At 35.1% G+C, this 18,594-nt stretch overlaps 2 protein-coding genes across 3 annotated transcripts; both read right to left on the minus strand.

The window, feature by feature from the left end:
• Positions 1-4,282: 4,282 nt before the first annotated feature.
• LOC139866417 (WD repeat-containing protein 55-like) lies at positions 4,283-10,347 on the minus strand. Of its 2 annotated transcripts, none has more exons than XM_071854652.1 (16): positions 10,253-10,347; positions 10,055-10,160; positions 9,897-9,929; positions 8,582-8,646; positions 8,401-8,488; positions 8,237-8,309; positions 7,666-7,772; positions 7,238-7,280; positions 7,093-7,149; positions 6,944-7,020; positions 6,784-6,832; positions 6,622-6,668; positions 6,470-6,543; positions 5,623-5,678; positions 5,424-5,553; positions 4,283-4,722 (listed from the first exon to the last, which is right to left on the minus strand). In XM_071854652.1, exons 2-16 carry the CDS (start codon positions 10,147-10,149, stop codon positions 4,652-4,654), a joined length of 1,065 nt encoding a protein of 354 aa, XP_071710753.1. In that variant the 5' UTR covers positions 10,150-10,160; positions 10,253-10,347; the 3' UTR covers positions 4,283-4,651. The 2 variants fall into 2 exon arrangements, with proteins under 2 accessions (XP_071710753.1, XP_071710754.1); XM_071854653.1 differs by having other exon boundaries at positions 10,055-10,169; positions 10,253-10,335.
• Positions 10,348-11,245: 898 nt separating this feature from the next.
• LOC139868538 (uncharacterized) lies at positions 11,246-15,628 on the minus strand. The gene is made up of 5 exons (XM_071856873.1): positions 15,013-15,628; positions 13,031-14,650; positions 11,690-12,916; positions 11,351-11,420; positions 11,246-11,300 (listed from the first exon to the last, which is right to left on the minus strand). Exons 1-5 carry the CDS (start codon positions 15,626-15,628, stop codon positions 11,246-11,248), a joined length of 3,588 nt encoding a protein of 1,195 aa, XP_071712974.1.
• Positions 15,629-18,594: the final 2,966 nt, after the last annotated feature.

The raw sequence follows: 18,594 nt of genomic DNA on the forward strand, positions 1-18,594 counted from the left end.
TACAATTGAATATCTTGTACTTTGCGTTTCGCGTCTTGTACTCTTGTAATTTTTAGACGTTTCTCATCAATAATTTGAACCACTTTGATTGTACTTTGTACTTTTGAGCTTTTTTGTCGTTTGCGTCTTCAATTCGTCGAATCTGTCTTTTGTCTTCACCTTTTATTATTTAAACGAATATCACTTGTAAATAGAACAATTGCAACTAAAAGCTTGTCTTTCTTGAGAGATAATGCTATGAAATATATGTTCGTTTTTAGCATTATCAGTGGATGACCTGAAACTAAACGGATATGGATATGGATATGGATATGGATGAACAAAAATTAAATGGATATGGATACGGCATCACCCGCTCCATATCCGATCCATTGTCATCCCTAGTTCCAACCATGTCTTTTTATGAATACAAGCAATCTATTACTATTATTTTTTTACTTATTTTTTTTTTTTGCCACTCATGTAGTATTGGACTTTGTTGTTTTTGTTGTGTATTACTATATATATATATATATATATATATATATATATATATACACACACACACAACATGAGTTGTATACATATATATATATATACATATATATATATATATATATATATATATATATATATATATATATATACATATGTACACACACACACACACACACACACACACATATATATATATATATATATATATATATATATATATATATATATATATATATATATATATATATATATATATATATATACAACAACAACAAAATCCAATACCACATAAGTGGTGTATGAGGGAGATGAGATGTAGACAATCCTTCCCCTATCCGAGAATAAAGTCAAGTCATTTCTCCACCTAGAGTGAAAACACTCTCAAAAGTAGAGAAAATCATCCCTCTCTCTATTCGACGGATAGAAAGATTGCTTCCGAGTGGACCTCCGGCCAATAAGTGGGAAAAAGTTTTTTAAAAAATAAAATAAAATAAAAAATAAAATTGAGACGCCATGAAAATGGTAAAATCAAATTTCCATGTGTTTTAAATCCTGCCTGAAATTTAATTTAGGCTCTAAGAGTCAGTCAAGTCGCCAATAAATCGACGCTTGCTGTTGACTCAATAACTAGAGCCCATATATATATATATATATATATATATATATATATATATATATATATATATATATATATAATTAATTGTTTATTTTCATAAATATATAAAAATAAGAAAATACAATTCGTTTATACTTTTAGGATAAAAAAGGTAAAAAACAAGGAGTAAATTTAAAAAGTAAAAAAAAATACACGTAACCCACTTTTTGTTAAACTATGTATTTTTTATTTGAGAACAATTAAATAGTCACGAGTGTCGTATGTTTTAAAAATTAAATTTATTTATCTATTTATTTACTGTTCATATAGTCATTATATCTTTAGAAATATATAAATAATAATAATTACAATACTTCTTATCTTTTGACTCTCTTTGATTTGTGATTTGACTAGTTTGTTGATGAGAAGGATTCGTACATGGATTGTCTTGATTTTCCACTTATTATTTCGTGAACTTGGGTTGAATGGTTCCAAAATTTTGTGCGCACCTGACGCCTCAAAGGAGAGACTATTCAAGTATCGTGGTGGCGACATTGTGAACGTAATTGAAACTTGCAATAGTATATTTTATTTTACGAGGAGTCATGAAGAAAAGTGATTTGTTTGATTTCATTTGTAATTTTTCTAACCGTCATGCGATGCTTAGCTTCCTAAGTCGTAATTGTTTTCTTTCGTTGTCTTTGGTTTTCTTAACTCTCTGTTAAGAAGTCGGTTTCTTAATATACTTTCAGCTGTTAAAAATTGAGTAAATAAAAAAGTGTAGAGCATTTAATTTTTAAGTACAACTATAGTCATGGTAAAAAATACAAATATATGGCCATTGAAGTCTTTTGACTCTGAAGATTTTAACTCTATACTATATAAGTAACGAATTCATTAGTAATAAGTTATGTCAAGTCTTCATGTGATTCAAATACTTAAATTATATTCTATAGCTCAATAGCAAGACTACGGATGGATAGAGTGAGTTGGTAACATGTTTAACTATGAGAAAAGTATATCGTTAAAAAGTATAATGTTAAAAAGACAAGTTGTGATGAAAAAAGTTGTATGTGAGATGCCGATGTAGACAGGGTCAGTGTTGTGCTATGTTTTCTTCACGTCTGTTCAGTAGATGTCACTCAGTATGACTACCTATGGTCGTAGTTCCAAATTGAATGCTCGGGTAACTCAAAACCCTTGTTCTTTAACGGTAGCTGTTTGGTAATTTGAATTTCTTCTTCTTTTTTTTTTTCTCAAAATAAACAACTCGTGTATTTTGTATGTCTCGTATTGACAAAATATTGAACATGTAACTTTAGTTTCTGACGTAGATGACATTGACACATACAGAGCACTTAGTCCCGTTGTTTATATCATATATACTCCGTACTTATTATAAAAAACTTATCGTGAGGACATAACCTGAGCTCGAGTAATTGACAGAGTATATTGAGTTTCTATTTGAAGGCCATTTGAAGGCCTGGGAGCTTCATGTGTTGGGAAAATAATATTCGAATGCAAGTTATAAATCTGATTAATCAAACTCGTCTAATACTTAGAATTTTCACCAAGTTTTTGAAACTTAAAAATTACATAATGAATGTTCGATAATACATACTGAAGTTAAGGTGTCACAATTCAAGCAATCTAGCATGCATGGTTTCAATTGATTAATGAAAGATTATAATGCTGCGTATACTCACATATCTCATATGCACACATCATACATGACTAACATGTAACACGTGACTAACAATGCATAATCAACAAGTTACTAAGTTAAAACATAAGCATGTCACCCACTCTTACAATATAAATATATAATATAATGCGCCATAAGTAGGGTGCGCTCATGATCTATTAGGCGCCATCAACATATGTGCTCTTAAAGTTGACATTACCAGCGCTAAACTGGAATGGACGACAATACTAAAACCAAGGACTGTCACGTACAGTTCACGGGCAGAGCATATACCAACAAAAGACACCACATGTGGTTAGCACGATTCCAACATTGTACGATCACAAGGATGTGCTACAAATTGCACAACGATTGCAGCAGACAACTGACAGAATGCGCTGAGACTACTTGCACTTTCTCAGCTTTACAGACCAAAACAGTACGACCTAGCAAAGATACGTCCCCTTTGTCCTATTACGTGGCACTAAGGGACAAAAATGTTCAAAGTATAAATAGGGCATCAAATCCTCGTTACCATGCAGCACATCCTCACGACTTTTACACACACATTAACATACTCACACCACACTCTCACGAAATACCTTCAATACATAACGAAGATCATCATATCATCATCACCTAGTAATCAACTTGTCTAATCTGAACCTTAACAGCTTCTTAAGCTCTATTAAACTTGACTGTTGCAGGTAAATTTCTAAGAACATAAACCCTAACATCCTCCTGGAACCATCATAACTGGCTATCCCGATGATGGTGGGCCGACATTCAATCACCCTTGTTGAGATCATCATTTCACATCGGGATTATTCACGGTACATGGGACATGAGTGTTAAATTCCTCTCTTTTGTTGATCAAGTTTAGACCAAACCCTTAGGATCAAATATATGCTTGATCATAGTAATCGGTTAAGTCTTAATTATGCACATCTTAACCTTAAAAGTATCTTAATATACACAAGATTTTACAATTATGACATGAACAATCATAGACTATATTTGTAAGAAGTCTAGGGTGAAAATCTTGTGGGATTAGAGATCGGTTAAAAACGACCATAGAGTAATCCGGATTTGACCACATAGATTAGAGGTTAAGGTCGGAATACTCGTTGTCCCAAGTAACCCAAACAAAGATAAACCTTATAACTTTACACGAACTTTATGTACTATGCCACAAAAATCACAAACCATCTCCCTTACATGCACTAACCCGCCAAACTCGTGATAATCATAATAATTAACGAGTAGAAGCCATTTTTTTATTTTATTAGAACGGCAAACTCACGCACCATACATAACTTTACACGAATAATGTCATAAATAGGACTCGAACCCATCACCTCAAGATCAGAGAGCTCCTCGATACCGCTACGTCAAAGACCCTTTGGTAAGTAGAAACTAATACTTAACAGTAATGTATGTAAATGAGTGGAAAATTAATCCGGAATGTAAAATAGAGTATCGTAACTATTAACGAATTAAGTATCGATAACGGTTAAATGACAACCCAAACTTTAACATAAAGTATCCACTAATTCGAGCCATTACCAAATGACATTCTCGCCTTTGTCCAAATTACCATGAAAAACAAATAATTAGAAACATCTTTCAGAACAAGTTTTGTTGACCATACAACTAAGCTTCATAATGGCCAAGGAAACAAAAAAGCTGCAGACAATTGGAACTTGTCTACCGTATTTTAAATAGACGATGAAGTAACTCAGAAAGAAACTTAAAAGCACAAGTATAAACCACAGCATCACATTTTTTTTGTTTTTTTTTTTGTTTTGACAAAAAGGCAAAACTGAATTTATCTTTTCAGCACGTTGAGTACGTTTTTGCATGGTTACATAGTCCAACTTACCATGGAGTATAAACTAGAGATCTGCAAAGAAATTACTTGAGTTATCAAGGCCTTTAGCTCCTCCATTGTTTTTCCTCTTTGTACCTACAGGGTAAAACAGAAACAATATTCAATGTTAGATCATGGGTGCAAGAACGAACTACACGCAGAAACGTTTTCTATATGATTAGGTCAGAAAAAATTTAGTGTTTTTAAATTTAATACTAACTTTGTTCTCTATTGCTTAGGCGATATGTTATTATTCTTGTTTACAAAATTTTTTACAATCACTCAATAATGTACTGACAATCGTTAGATATTGTTATTTGCTCAAAGAGTAGTTACTTTCATAGTTAGCCCTCGACAATCTGACCCCCCAGTTTTAGATTTGTAAGTTATTTCTATGAAAAACACACACACACACACACACACACACACACACACAAAAACAAAAGAAAAATTATGCAATATAAATCTTGATTGTATTGTGAAACAATAATCACAATTCGGCTGGTGTTTTATACAGGTCTGAGAAAACAATTTCCGAAAGGGGGCATAGAGTTTCATAATCATGTAGATGAATATCATGTATCATTTACTACACTAGAATTTAGAAACTACTAGTAAATTGGTGGCCCACTTCGTTGGGAAAAAAGCCCAAAAAAACAAAGTTAAGGGGAAAAAATGACGTCGGCGATTGAGGGAAAAAGAAGGGAAAAGGTGGAAAATGGTAAAATGACCTCTTTACCCCCTGTGAACAGTAAGACCTCCACCATGGTTAGTGTATTGGTAAATGTAGACACTACCTTTAGATGGTTTTTGAGGAGCGTCGTCAGTATCCATATCCATCTCATCATCATCATCACTATCAGCAGCAGCTGATTTACCCTTCACGTTATTTCCAGAATCTTGCAGCAGACTATCGATATCCCATAGCTGTGCATAATGATAGGTCGATAGTGAGAATTTGACACTAAAAGAACATGGAAACACCAATTAACGCACCTTCAATATCGAATCGTGTGATATGCTTCCAAGAAACTTTCTATCATGAGAGAATGCTACAGACGAAAAGCACGTGTTATGTTAGCAACAAGCAACTCGAAAGATAGGATATTATTTTAGAATCTAGAGACGGCAAAACGGGTATGTCAGACAGGTAGGTCAAAATGGGATGTGGGCGGAACCACCAAGTTTTCAATTTTGTAATTAGTAGCAAATATATAAAATAAAAGATAAAAAGTAGATTATGATCAAACTAACGTCTTCCTTATGAACTGAAATGATTTTATAATGTTGTAAGCATTTTAATACACATTGGAAAATTTTTGACCCATTCTACCTGTTCGTTCCATTTGAGCCTTTTGATTTATAGCCAACCTTCTAAAATTACTCATTTTGATAGTAAACATATACAATCCAAATTCGCCGATAAGAAAGAAACATTGGTAGACTTTGTGGTGGTCAAAAGAGGTAGGTCGGGTTAACCCACCAACATTTTTCCTTAACCTTTTTTTTTTACTTAACGAATAATCAAAATATTAAATATGAGATTAAGAACACGAACTGTATTAAGATTTGATTAAATTGACATATTTCCTGAGTTAGCAATTAAAGTTGTAATGTAAACACTAGATTATCACAGCTTTTAGTTTGATTTTCGATTTCCTTTGAAACTACATTTATTACCTGTTTCACTCAATTCTTTTTTACCTATATTTTTAATTTTTATGAGCAATAACATATAAGCTAAATTGACTAACTATAAATGAGCTAAAATTGTCACCTTTAGCACACATACATGATCATGTATACAACATATCCAAAGTATATATGAGGGCATGAGACATACCAAGACGCTCAACGGGATACTCTGAGTGCTCTGCAATTGGCTGAATTACTCTGTTCGGTAATATACCTATCAAACTAAACAAAATACAAACAAAGCTTAAAACACACAACATGATTAAATAATGTAATTAAAAATTATAAAAGCCTTCTTACCTTATGAGACCATTTTCAGTCCCGGCGATAACTCTGTCTTCATCAAGCTAAAGAATATAGAAAAAGGTAAATACCTTATTATAAAATACATTGATGGTAATAAACTATGTTCAACCGTAACAAGAACTGCAAAAAGTGTAAAAGTGAAGGTAAAAAACGCACCTTTAACAATGCATTCACTGGATTTGGTGAGAGTGCTGTAAAACGATCACTAAAAAATAAAGATAGATTGGTAAGCGACACTTTCACTACTGCAGCAAAACTTCATATTTCAAAAAGCAACATGAAAATATTAAAATAGAATATTAATGTTTAGATATACCTGCAATCCTTGAAAAACCCCCAAGAGTATAATAAAAGGGTTCCACTTTCGGTTCCACATATAACTTTTTGACCATTCTGAGTACCAAATCACAGGACAAGTATAAACAACAAATTGTGAAAATAATACGACATAAAGCACATCCATACCTTCATGATCACTATTGATAATGGCTCATCTTCAGAAAACTCTGATCGGGTTTGAACCTACCATTATAAGTGACGTTATGTATTTAGCCATTTTGAAATAAATATTGATTATTTGCATAAACAACTTTAAGAAAGAAATACATACCTTGTTACTTCGCAGATTACTAACGGATAGAGTTCCATCTCCACTAGATAATAAGTTAGATGAAAACAAAACTATGTTATAAGATGACAAATACTATGAACTTCCAAAACAATAAGGAAAAAAGAGATATACGTAGCATGTTTCCTGTTTCATTATGTCTTATAATTTCCTATTTCACAAGTTATACTTGAAACATAATCTGAGTCAACCAATTTGTATGACACACTTACTTCAAGTATTGCATTAATGAATAACTAAAGAAGAGTTTCAGAACATAAAAAGGTAGGAATATCAAGTAAGAGCATCAAACTGAAGATACTTGGGTCAGATGCACGGTCAAAATTTCAAAATACGGAAACTCTTTTTTTAAAACAAAAGAAGCCTCATTATTTAACATATTTTTCTCATAAGAAGAGATTTTTTTCTACCTTGTTACTAAAAGTTTCATGGAATCAGGCTCGAAGGTCATATCGGTAATATACTCTTCATGAACTTGAAATGAATTGCAGCAGGTCTGTTGTCTTGTATCCCATACCTAAACAAGACAAATATGACCTATCAGTTATTTGCAGAATGGGTCAAAACAGTTTGACAGTAAGACATTTTAAGTTCTAGTATGGGTCAAAACAGGTTCGGGTTAAGACAGATTGTATTGACCTGCTAACATTTGTCCACTTTAAGATATATTTTTTTAGATAATTAACACCTCAATTCTGATTATACGAACAGTAATATTGAAAAGATAGTCCAAAAATATTAAAAAAAAAAAAACATTAAGGACGTTATATACGATTGAATTGGGCTTGGTAACTTTCTGCCTGTTTGACCTTTTCCCATTTTAGCTAAAAAATGTTAATTGGCCCAATTAAGATAACACATAGCCTATATAAACTCATTTTTTAAGTAAATCGGTAGAAACAGAATAGTTTAAAGCCATCCAATATTGACAAAGGTTAAGTGATGTAAAGAAATGCGAGTAACTTAATTATAATAAGAAACCTTTATACACCCTTCGTCACCTCCAGAAGCTATCGTTGTTTCCGTGAGATTGACCAACCGATTAACAGCTTTTCTGCAAAAAAGATAACTGTTTAATTCTGATTTTTTTATTTTAATAACAACATATACATCATACACCTCCATTAGAAAATAAGGAGACGTACTGATGAGAGTTTTCAAGACGAGCAACAGGAGATCCCGTTTCAATGTCAGTAGCCAGGATGGAACAGTCTGGAGACCCCGTTAGGATTACTGATAGAAAACGGTAAAGGACATTAAGATCTTTTTATGAGAAAGTATAAGGTAATCATGGATTTATGTTATACAAACATAGTTGTGCATTACCTCGTCCTTCGTTGATGAATCTAACAGCTCTACAAGATTCACTGTGTGCACGAACCTTCAACACCCTAAAATGATTGTTGTCATACAAAACCGGAAGGTAATAATGATTTATAAATTATAAACTTTTTTTTTTTTTTATGATTGAGCAGCATGTTAGGAGTCACTAACGGGGGCTAGAAGCTACCCACCCGAACATATCCGGTCCACGTGTCCAGAAGAAACCCACATTAACTACCCAGAATGCAAAATCTAGAGAAAACTCCCTAAGAGAAACCCAAATTAATTGTGCCCATAAGGCACAATTTGAGATGACTCCCCAGGATTCGAACCATGGCAAAACTATATAGGGGCGGGGGGTACCCCAGTGGACTTGAAATTTTCAATATTAAAATTTTAGATTTTTTATTTTGCCTCCGGAGGATTTAAAATTTTCAGGCTTAAAATTTGATATTGCCCCCAAAAGCCTCCAGATTTTGACCCCAACCCAAAAGCCCATGACCCAAAAGGTGAAAATTATTCGTCCCCGATTAAAAAAAAAATCGCCTCCAGATTAAATAAATTTTCGCCATTGATTCGAACCCTCAATCCCATGAATCCACGGGTACCACATATATGTTAAAAAAAAAAAAATTAAGTTTAATCGCTTGTTTCTAACAATTAAAAAATCGCATGATAAACATGTCATGCAGACAGCTTTAGGATGTAGCTACTATAATTCCCCAATGAATAATTCTTGAATCAGAGACCAACTTTAGGAGAAACGAAAAAATCTCAAATATAAGACATGGGTCTGAAATTTCATCAGAAACAGAATTTCGAATTCTGGAGGAAAAGTGAACTTATTTTGCCGAGTCAAATCTCAATTTCCATGCAACTCGTGAAATTATGGTCTGTGTTGGGATGTGCATATAATAAATCGATTACTTGGAAGCAGAAAAAATCATTTTAGTGTGTTGACCTAAATTTATTACACTTCTGATATTATCTTATGTCACAAGGATCAGGGTTGAATATATCTCGCGGCTTAAGAAATTAATCTAATGTTGTTTCTTACAAGTTACATCGCAAAATCACTTCCTAATTGAGTAATCGCGCATCCGAACACCCCACTTATCGATTTCACAAGCATACATATTATTAAAGTTTGCAACTTGCAGTCCTAATATCATCAACAGTATTAACAAATTTGAATTATACAGATTATTCACAAGCAAAATAGATGTGGTTATCAGTATTTGTTGCTACAATCAACCATTTTCACTGAAAACTAACAATATCTCAAACTATAATTCATGTCAAGGAATCATCTACTGACCTTTGGGGCTCTGAATCTTCGGCATATCGATATCTGTAACGTATAAACATTCAACAACTTAGTACATTTCACATTTAGGTATAAAAAAAAAAAAGCAAAATATTATATAACAAACAATTTAGTTATAATTATATATAAAATAAAAGGGGAGGACTTACATGAAAAGATTTCCTGTGATTAAAGCTGCAGCAACTAGTTGATTTGAAGGATGAAAATCAAGGTCGAAAGCTATATTCTTTACATTAATCTCCATATGAATCAACACTGCAACAGCTTAATTTACTTAATTAAAGAAATTATTTATTGAATAAACTATAGAACAAATAATATGTGAGTGTTGAAAAGTAAGTTACTACCTTGAAAAGGCTATGGCGGATGGAAGGGATGAACAAGGCAGGGTTTACATACAGAACCCTAATAAACCTACGGAGTAAATAATAACAAATAACTAGGTTTATTGCCGGTGCCTTGCACGAAGAGGATAACGGTTGATGTGTTACGTTCGGTTGTGCCATGGCTTGAAGGCTGGGTCCAGGAGGGTGTGGTTTTTCTGTAAAAGTGGAGGTTTTGTTGCAAGGCGGTTAAACGTGCAACGTTGTGCTAGAGATTTTATCCAAAAATGTAGTGGACAAAGTAAAATATAAATGAACCAATTATTAAGTCGAGTCCGTACACATACACATACACATGAGTAAACATAACTGTAAAATGAAAATTTGCAAGGAAGATCCATGAACTGAGCATTATGTTGCAGCATTGTTGTATTCATAAGTAGGTGACTCCAATGATCAGGCGATGGGTACTTTCCTGGCTGTTCAAAAGGAGCTGACCTGCAGCTGAGCGACTTGTTAAAACTACAATGTATGCAAGTGAATGAAATATTGTGTGAAGATGAAAAGTAATAAAATTCAGGCTAAGGGCCAGACAAAGAGTCACCTTCATCCCATGCCCATTTTACATATTGAGTTTTTCCACCATAAGCTTGTATGTTATTAACTAAGCTAAACAAAAGTCTTACTCCAACTTGTCTCCCTTCTGCAATCATGTAAATCTAATGCCTGCAATGATTCCCATTTTATGAAATTAATCAGGTGACTTTTCTACAATGGATGAAGTCTGTATCACAGTTATTGTATGTATCACAGTTATTGTATCATGAATTCCGAAATGAATGGAAACTTACATTACTACCCGACACATAAGATATAGCGACTATATACTTTAAAAAAAAAGTTGCATAAAGAATGCTATAAGTAATGCTAACAGTAAAAAGATTTAGAATCAGTATACAAAAGTCATTATCTTGAATCTACCCCTATCAATAATGATAACATCCATAAAAAATTACACTATCTTCCAACATACAAAATCACAATTGTAAACAGATTAGCAGGGTCTTTATACCTTGAATGTCAGCACATTGTTAACATTTATGAAAATAGATGAAAGTGTACCTTATGTAAAAGGAAGTAACGGGCCGGATATAATTTGCATTGTGCCTGTTAACACGGAGGCGCGGGTTTCCTGCAAAAGGTTTTTTAGTTAAAAATATAAGGTATGGGAAATCGGCATTCCAGCACCAGTTAGGTTCCGAGTTTTTAGAATTATAGTGTGTGAATGTTGTGTGTAAGGAGGTTACTGCTAATTAGGGTTAAGAAAAATAAAGTGATAATATTCAATTAAAATCGAAATTATAAGTAGGCTTAAGTGTTACCGTTATAGTTGGTGGTTTAAGTTGTTGAACGTTTCCTTGTATACGATATTTCTTGTGTGGTCCTTTAAACAATCAGAACTGTCATCCATCATCACGATTTTCAGGCCATCGGGGTCGGTTACGCGTGAGAGAGCTACATACAATTGACCGTGGCTGAATACAGGTTTAGGGAGGTATAGGCCTACTAATTTCAACGATTGCCCTTGACTTTTGTTTATCGTCATCGCATAACATGGCCGCACTGGGAACTGGATTCGCTGCATGACAAAGGGCCATTTTTTTTCTGTTGAAGTAAGGACTATTCTAGGGATTATGACCATTTTCCCTATATGTGATCCAGTGATGATTCGAGCGTGAAGGACAAACTTGGTAAAGTCGGTTATGATGAGGCGTGTGCCATTACACATCCCTGTGCTAGGGCTGAGATTGCGTAGTAGCATGACTGGCTGTCCAATTTTGAGTTTCAGTTTGTGTGGGGGTACGCCGGGGAAATTTAGCTTGTTTAAGAATTCAACCGGGTATGAATAGTGTTGGTCGATGTTGTCGGTTGAGCCCTTGCAAATTTCATCCGAGCTTTTAAACGTCATCTTTGCACCTTGCAATTTTTTGAACATATGTTTATTGATTTCAGCAGCATCGTCATTTCTAGGGGTCAAAATTGCCCTTTCACGCAGATAATCTTCATCTTCTTGGCTACTAATGAAGTTTGGGAATATTGTGTCTACAATTGCCTCAATGGGGGGTTTGTCAGATTTGACAATGAATTCAGCGGGGATGCGTATCCAGGTTGGTTCATCCTCTCCATCTTTACACAATGCGGGGACCTTCCCTTCACCTATATCTAGAACCCATTGGTTGAAAGTGCGTTTGCGGGCATCAATTTGACCATCGACTGTGTGTTCGTTGACCCGCATAATACGCGAAAGTGTATGAAGCTCGCAATGCTCCCATAAATCTGATCTATTGATGCACGCGTGGACGACCTCTTGTCTTTTACCTTTTGTAACAACGGGGAGTATTTGTCTGAAGTCGCCGCCCAATAAGATAGGCATTCCGCCGAATAACTTAAACCTGTTTGCATCATCTTTAGCTCCTAAAATATCTCTTAATGTTTTATCTAACGCTTCGAAAGCGTGTCGCTGCGTCATGGGAGCCTCATCCCAAATAATTAAGCTAACCTCTTGGATAAGCGCCGCTAGGTGTGTTTTTTGTTTAATTCCACATGTACTGTTTTCCATAAGTTCTAGGGGGATCACAAATCGGCTATGGGCAGTCCGGCCGCCGGGCAATAGGAGAGATGCAATACCTGTTGTTGAGACAGGAGGCTTGTTATTAAGTTTTCATGAAATGAAAGTCACTGTTTGTGGTAAATATTTATGATAATGTAATGCCTAAAAAAAAACCCAAGTAATGTACGTACCTGAGGATGCAACTGCGAGAACAATCAGCCTTTCTGATCTTAGTTTTGCGAGAACGGTATTATACAGGAATGTTTTGCCAGTCCCCCCGGGACCGTATAAGAAAAAGAGGCCTCCTTTTTTTGTAGTAACTGCATCTATAACCCGTTGATATATCGTTAGTTGTTCGGGATTGAGTGAACGGAACAGGTTTTCATGGAGCAGGTGCATTTCTTTTATATTGTAGTTTAGCTCCTCCCGAATTAAACGGTTGTCCATTTGGGTTAGCATAGATGGATCGGGCTGTGGTAGGTCGGGGTAATCATCCAGGGACTTGCCATTTCTATTTAATAAGGCTTGTAATTCCAACAGACAATAATTTTTAATTTGGGATTCTGTCAGAATTAGATCAGGGAAGTTAAATAGTTTCCTTCTTTTATGCAAGATGTCGTCTGACAAAGCCTCCCAACTTGATTCCCATAGTTGAAGCGGTTTGCTTATGTTACAAAAGAGTAACATAGTAACAAATAACTCACGTAGCTGTGAACCCGTAGCCCATATTTTTGCTTCTGAGATAGCCTCGGTCCATTCCTTGTCGTCATTTACTAACCCATATGCAAAGCACGCGTCTTTAAACGTTCGGTGCAAAACACCGTTCACTGTACGTAGTTCTTCAAAACACCGGGGGCCCTTAACTATATTTAGTAACATACGCAGGTAGTAACGTTCCCCCGATGCAGGGTTTGAGTAGACAATGCGACCGATGCAGGTTCTAAGTTTTCTCGGGCTCCATATTTTAGCATCTTGATTCCATACATAATGTGTAGGGATTTTTGCATAAGTCAGGGTACGTGCAAACTCATCTTGCTTGTTCAATTCAAACCATTGGGTGAACATCGTCTCTTTAATACTTTCCCTTTGTAAAAGTGCAGGCAGTTTTTGTGAGTCATGGAGAGTGATCGATTGCTGATTTGGCAGGTGGTATGACAGCTTAATGACGGATGGTTTAGAGTAGTGGATGTCGAACGAAAACAGTCTCCAAACAGCCTCGCAGGGGGATAAATAACGGCAATCTAGATAATTTTTTATCTCATCAACATCAATAACCTTGTCTCCACTGGACTCATCACCCAGAATTATATTTTCTTGGATGACAATTGTTGCTCGATCAGGGCCCTTGTTTAAATATTTGAATAAGTATTTTATTGCCCGAGATCGATTACACCACTCAACGTTGATATGGGCATTGTATTTTAGTAACAGGTACCTGTTGTAGGGGACAACGGAGCTGTTGTCAAGGGGGGTGTTGTTTTTAGTGAACCTGACGCCATTGTTTCGTCGCCTATAGTTAGCATATCCTTCCTCGTCAATTGTAGTTTCTGTACAATACGGCTTCGGAAAATGCTTGGAACATTGTCGATCAATAATGCAGGGAGCGTTCATATGGACGCCACCGCACGGACCATGTAACATGTATTCAGTAACGGCCCGAAACCCCTCCGGATCATCTTTCTCAGATGGAATCTCAGCTGTTATTATGTCATCAATAGCAGCGGGTGTTTTGCATTTGTGAGCAGAGATCAACCATATTAACATGTGTACATGTGGCAGGCCCCGTTTCTGGAACTCAATGATATGAATACCTGTAACAATGGAATTCAATTAACAAAATGGTAGTAAACTGTGGGCCTGCTAATGAAAGTGTATGTATCATGTAGGATTGTAAACATTGCGAAAAAATTTGAAGTTGCCAATTATATAGAATAGGATCTGGTGAGGAGCAAATTATTTTTAATATAAGCTGTCGACTAAAATGTAAAAATATGTAATTAAAACTTATTATTAATAAATAGGGAAATGTGTTAAAAAATATACATAAAATATATAAATAGATAACATGAGCTTAAACAGAATATTCAAAAAAAATATGGACATTTATAATAGTTTATTACGATTTCTGAAATATAATAATATTATAATACAGGAAAACAGTCGGGAAAAATACCTGCTTGGCATGTGCCAAAAATTTGTTTTTTCATTATGTCAGCCATGAGGTCGTCTAGTTTCATCTTGAATACTCGAGCGACAATGTCGGGTCGGTCAGCTGATTTTTGCCCATCGATATAGGAGATCATCGTATCGACCTCGGGCCAGCGCGGGTTGGAAGTGAAAGTGATAAACAAATCGGGGTTATCATATTCCCGGCATAAAGCCATTGCATCCTGGTAGTTTTGAACCATGTACCGTGGGCTGCCTGTGTGCGAGGACGGCAGAATAATGCATTTCCCAATTGAAGTGGCTGATGTATCTCCCCTTGTAACAGCGTCACAAACATTGCTATACAAATCAAGCCGAAGTTCATTTTGGTGATGTCGTAGCCACTTCAACCTTTGTTCTTCTACGGCGGTGTACGCGTCAACCAAGTATTGCTGGAATAACCGACCTCCTCTAAGAATTGTTGTGCCCTCGCTTTCCCGTTGCTGAATTCGGTAACAGTAATATTCTCGCATAGTAACGTGGCCACGGGTTGTTTGCCTTCTGCCACTGTTTGTGTGATACGGGATCTCTTCATGGTAACCGGTTTCACCATAGGGAAATAGCAATGGGTATTGCAATGCCATATATAACTGGTGAAGTTCAGATATGCGCTGTGGGGTGTTATTTTTTTTTTTGAACAATGATATCCCTTGTTGAGTTACAGTGGCCAAAGTCCCCGGTAATCAACGCAGCGACCTCAGCGACGTTTGGCGTGTTATATTGGCGCGAGATTGTAACCTTTGCGAGTAAACGGAGCCCACAATCTGACATTGTATTGTTAGCTGACCAATCACGTGCCATACGAAAAGCTTGTGCGACAGCGCTCGATTCATCGAGCATGGCAATCAAGTTACGTGTAAGGGTTTCATCAATTGTCGTGCGGGAATCATCACCAACGAAAGCAGACATACGGTTTTTTACTTCATTTTGAGTGTCATAAAAGTACAATTGTGCGTATTTTGGCCGGCCACCCTCTGGTAAAAGTGAACCGATTTTATGGTATGCTTGACCACTTATACGAAATGTATAAGGACCCCGACCCCGGTTGACAGAGTGGTCGATCTTAGCACCAAACGACGTGAAAGAAAACATGCTATTATAAATCCTTATTTGTTCCCGAAATTTTGCGCCCGTGGGGTCGTTGTAGTCAAGCAGGTTTTTTAACAATGTGGGAGGTTCGTTTAATTTCGGTAGCAATACTTTGCCACTTTGGCAGCACATTGAGAAGGACGGATTTCTTGTATGTTTGGGTTTGTTGTTCCTTTCTGCGTACCACATCGTAGCGTCACAGTTACGGCATTTATGGGCTGGAGGTCCTTGGTAATAGTAAGACACGGGTGTACCTAAAAGAATGAGCAAACAAAGTTTTAGGTTATCAAGTAAGTGGACAAAGTGTGCCAAATGGGCTGTAACGCTGAAACACCCAAAACCCACTACTTAAATACTCACTAAAAGTGGGTTGTGCATTCAATAAGTGGTTAGAGGGGCGAATATGAACCTGATGAATTTAGTGCGCTTTGCAAAGTAGGTTTACCATGCCGCGGTTTCTGTGTACCTAATCTACCTGTTGAAGAAGAAATATTAGAGTTTATGAATGAGACCACATAATAGGAGAAGGGAAATGTTATGTAACATGTGTCTTACTTGTTGGTCTACTTGTATGGGCCTGGCGATCGCTGTTTAAAAGAAGATTTCCTGTCATATGAGGTCTGTGAGTGTCATGTGTGTAATTGACAAACAAAAGCAGGCTGATAAAAATATAATATTGAATAATAGCAGATGCAATACCTGGCTCGAGGGTTGTTTCATTTAACTTCAATCCACAAAACATCCGTGTTCTGCCATCAGTTGTAGGAAAAGGTTCTGAGTAAAATGTTATAGGACCACTGCATAAGTCTGGAAAGGAGACATTCTGAAAACGGCCTGCTATTTCAATTTTTGAAAAGTAAGTAGAGGTAATAGACTTATATACAGATATATATACATGAATCTGTGTATGTATACATCTATAAACATACATATATGTAAGCTCACATATATATAGGTTAAGACACTTGTTTATATATCTAAATAGTTATATATACATTTACATATATAAATATAGAGTTATGTATATGTATCTGTATGCCGGTATATATATGTATGCACAAAACATCCGTGTATATGTATCTGGCATAGGAGGTCTGTGAGGGTCATGTATGTAACTGACAGATAACAGAAGGCTGATAATTATATAACATTGAGTTAGAGCAGATGCGATACCTGGCCTAAGGGGTGTTTCATTTAACTTCAATCCACAAAACGTCCGTGTTCTACCATCAGCTGTAGGGACAATGGTTGAGTCAAATGTCAAAGGACCATTGAGGAAGTCTGCAAGGGATACATTCTGAAAACTATCTGCTATTTCAATTTTTAAAAAGTAAGTCAAGGTAAATTTAGGAAACTATATGAACATAAGCATAAACATAAGCATGAAAACAACAAATGACGTACCTTTGGGAATGTTGGTGGAAGATGATGTAATATCAGGTCTAGCCATATTAAATGGATGTTTTTGGGGTTGGCGCTTGCCTTTTTTTTGGGCAGGCTCAAGTATATAGGCTGATGAAGTAGATGAGGGTCTTATAAAGTGTATGTATTCAGACAATGGTCCTAAGAGGTGTGTGAGCTTTTGATGGAACAACAGTTCTTGGTAATTCAACTCAATTGATTAGCATAAGGGTTAGTAATTAAAAAAAAAGGTTAAAGCATCCTATAATTAATTAGCATAATTAGTAGGGTTTGTTAAAAGAAGTTGAAAAACCTTTGTGTGTGTATACATACATACATACATATATATATATATATATATATATATATATATATATATATATATATATATATATATATATATATATACACACACATATATATATATATATATATATATATATATGTATATATATATATATATATATATATATATACACACACATAAATATATACACAGATATGTACATATGTATGCAAATATATATATATGTATGTATATAAACATATATATCTGTATACACCTATATATATACATCTATATGTATATATATATATATATATATATATATATATATATATATATATATATATATATATATATATATATATATATATATATATATATGCACATATTTATACATATATATAGGTAAAGAGCCTTGTTTATATATCCAAACAGTTATATATGCATTTACATACATAAGTATGGGGATATGTATATGTATCTGTATGCAGGTATATATGTATACACAAAACATCCGTGTATATGTATCTGGCATATGAGGTCTGTGAGGGTCGTGTATGTAACTGACAGACAACTGCAGGCTGATAAATATATAATATTGAATCTTAGCAGATGCAATACCTGGCTGCAGAGCTGTTTCATTTAACTTCAAGCCGCAAAACACCCTGGTTCTACCATCAGTTGTAGGGGCAGTTGCTGAGTAAAAGGTTATAGGACCATTGAATAAGTCTGCAAGGGGTACATTCTCAAAACTGCCTGCTATTTCAATTTTTT

This window comes from Rutidosis leptorrhynchoides, chromosome 9 (assembly GCF_046630445.1).
Source record: "Rutidosis leptorrhynchoides isolate AG116_Rl617_1_P2 chromosome 9, CSIRO_AGI_Rlap_v1, whole genome shotgun sequence".
NCBI classification, from domain to species: Eukaryota; Viridiplantae; Streptophyta; class Magnoliopsida; order Asterales; family Asteraceae; genus Rutidosis; species Rutidosis leptorrhynchoides.

What these genes read in the sequence shown, in the direction of transcription:
- LOC139866417 (XM_071854652.1), bottom strand. Translation starts at nt 10,149, where the DNA reads ATGGAGATTAATGTAAAGAATATAGCTTTCGACCTTGATTTTCATCCT. An exon ending in GTGACGAAGGGTGTATAAAG is followed by an intron (nt 7,773 to 8,236) that starts GTTTCTTATTAT and finishes TGTCTTGTTTAG; the next exon opens with GTATGGGATACAAGACAACA. An exon ending in GTAATCTGCGAAGTAACAAG is followed by an intron (nt 7,150 to 7,237) that starts GTATGTATTTCT and finishes TTATAATGGTAG; the next exon opens with GTTCAAACCCGATCAGAGTT.
- LOC139868538 (XM_071856873.1), bottom strand. Translation starts at nt 15,628, where the DNA reads ATGGCATTGCAATACCCATTGCTATTTCCCTATGGTGAAACCGGTTAC. An exon ending in TTTTGGCACATGCCAAGCAG is followed by an intron (nt 14,651 to 15,012) that starts GTATTTTTCCCG and finishes CCATTGTTACAG; the next exon opens with GTATTCATATCATTGAGTTC. An exon ending in AATCGTGATGATGGATGACA is followed by an intron (nt 11,421 to 11,689) that starts GTTCTGATTGTT and finishes AACCTTTTGCAG; the next exon opens with GAAACCCGCGCCTCCGTGTT.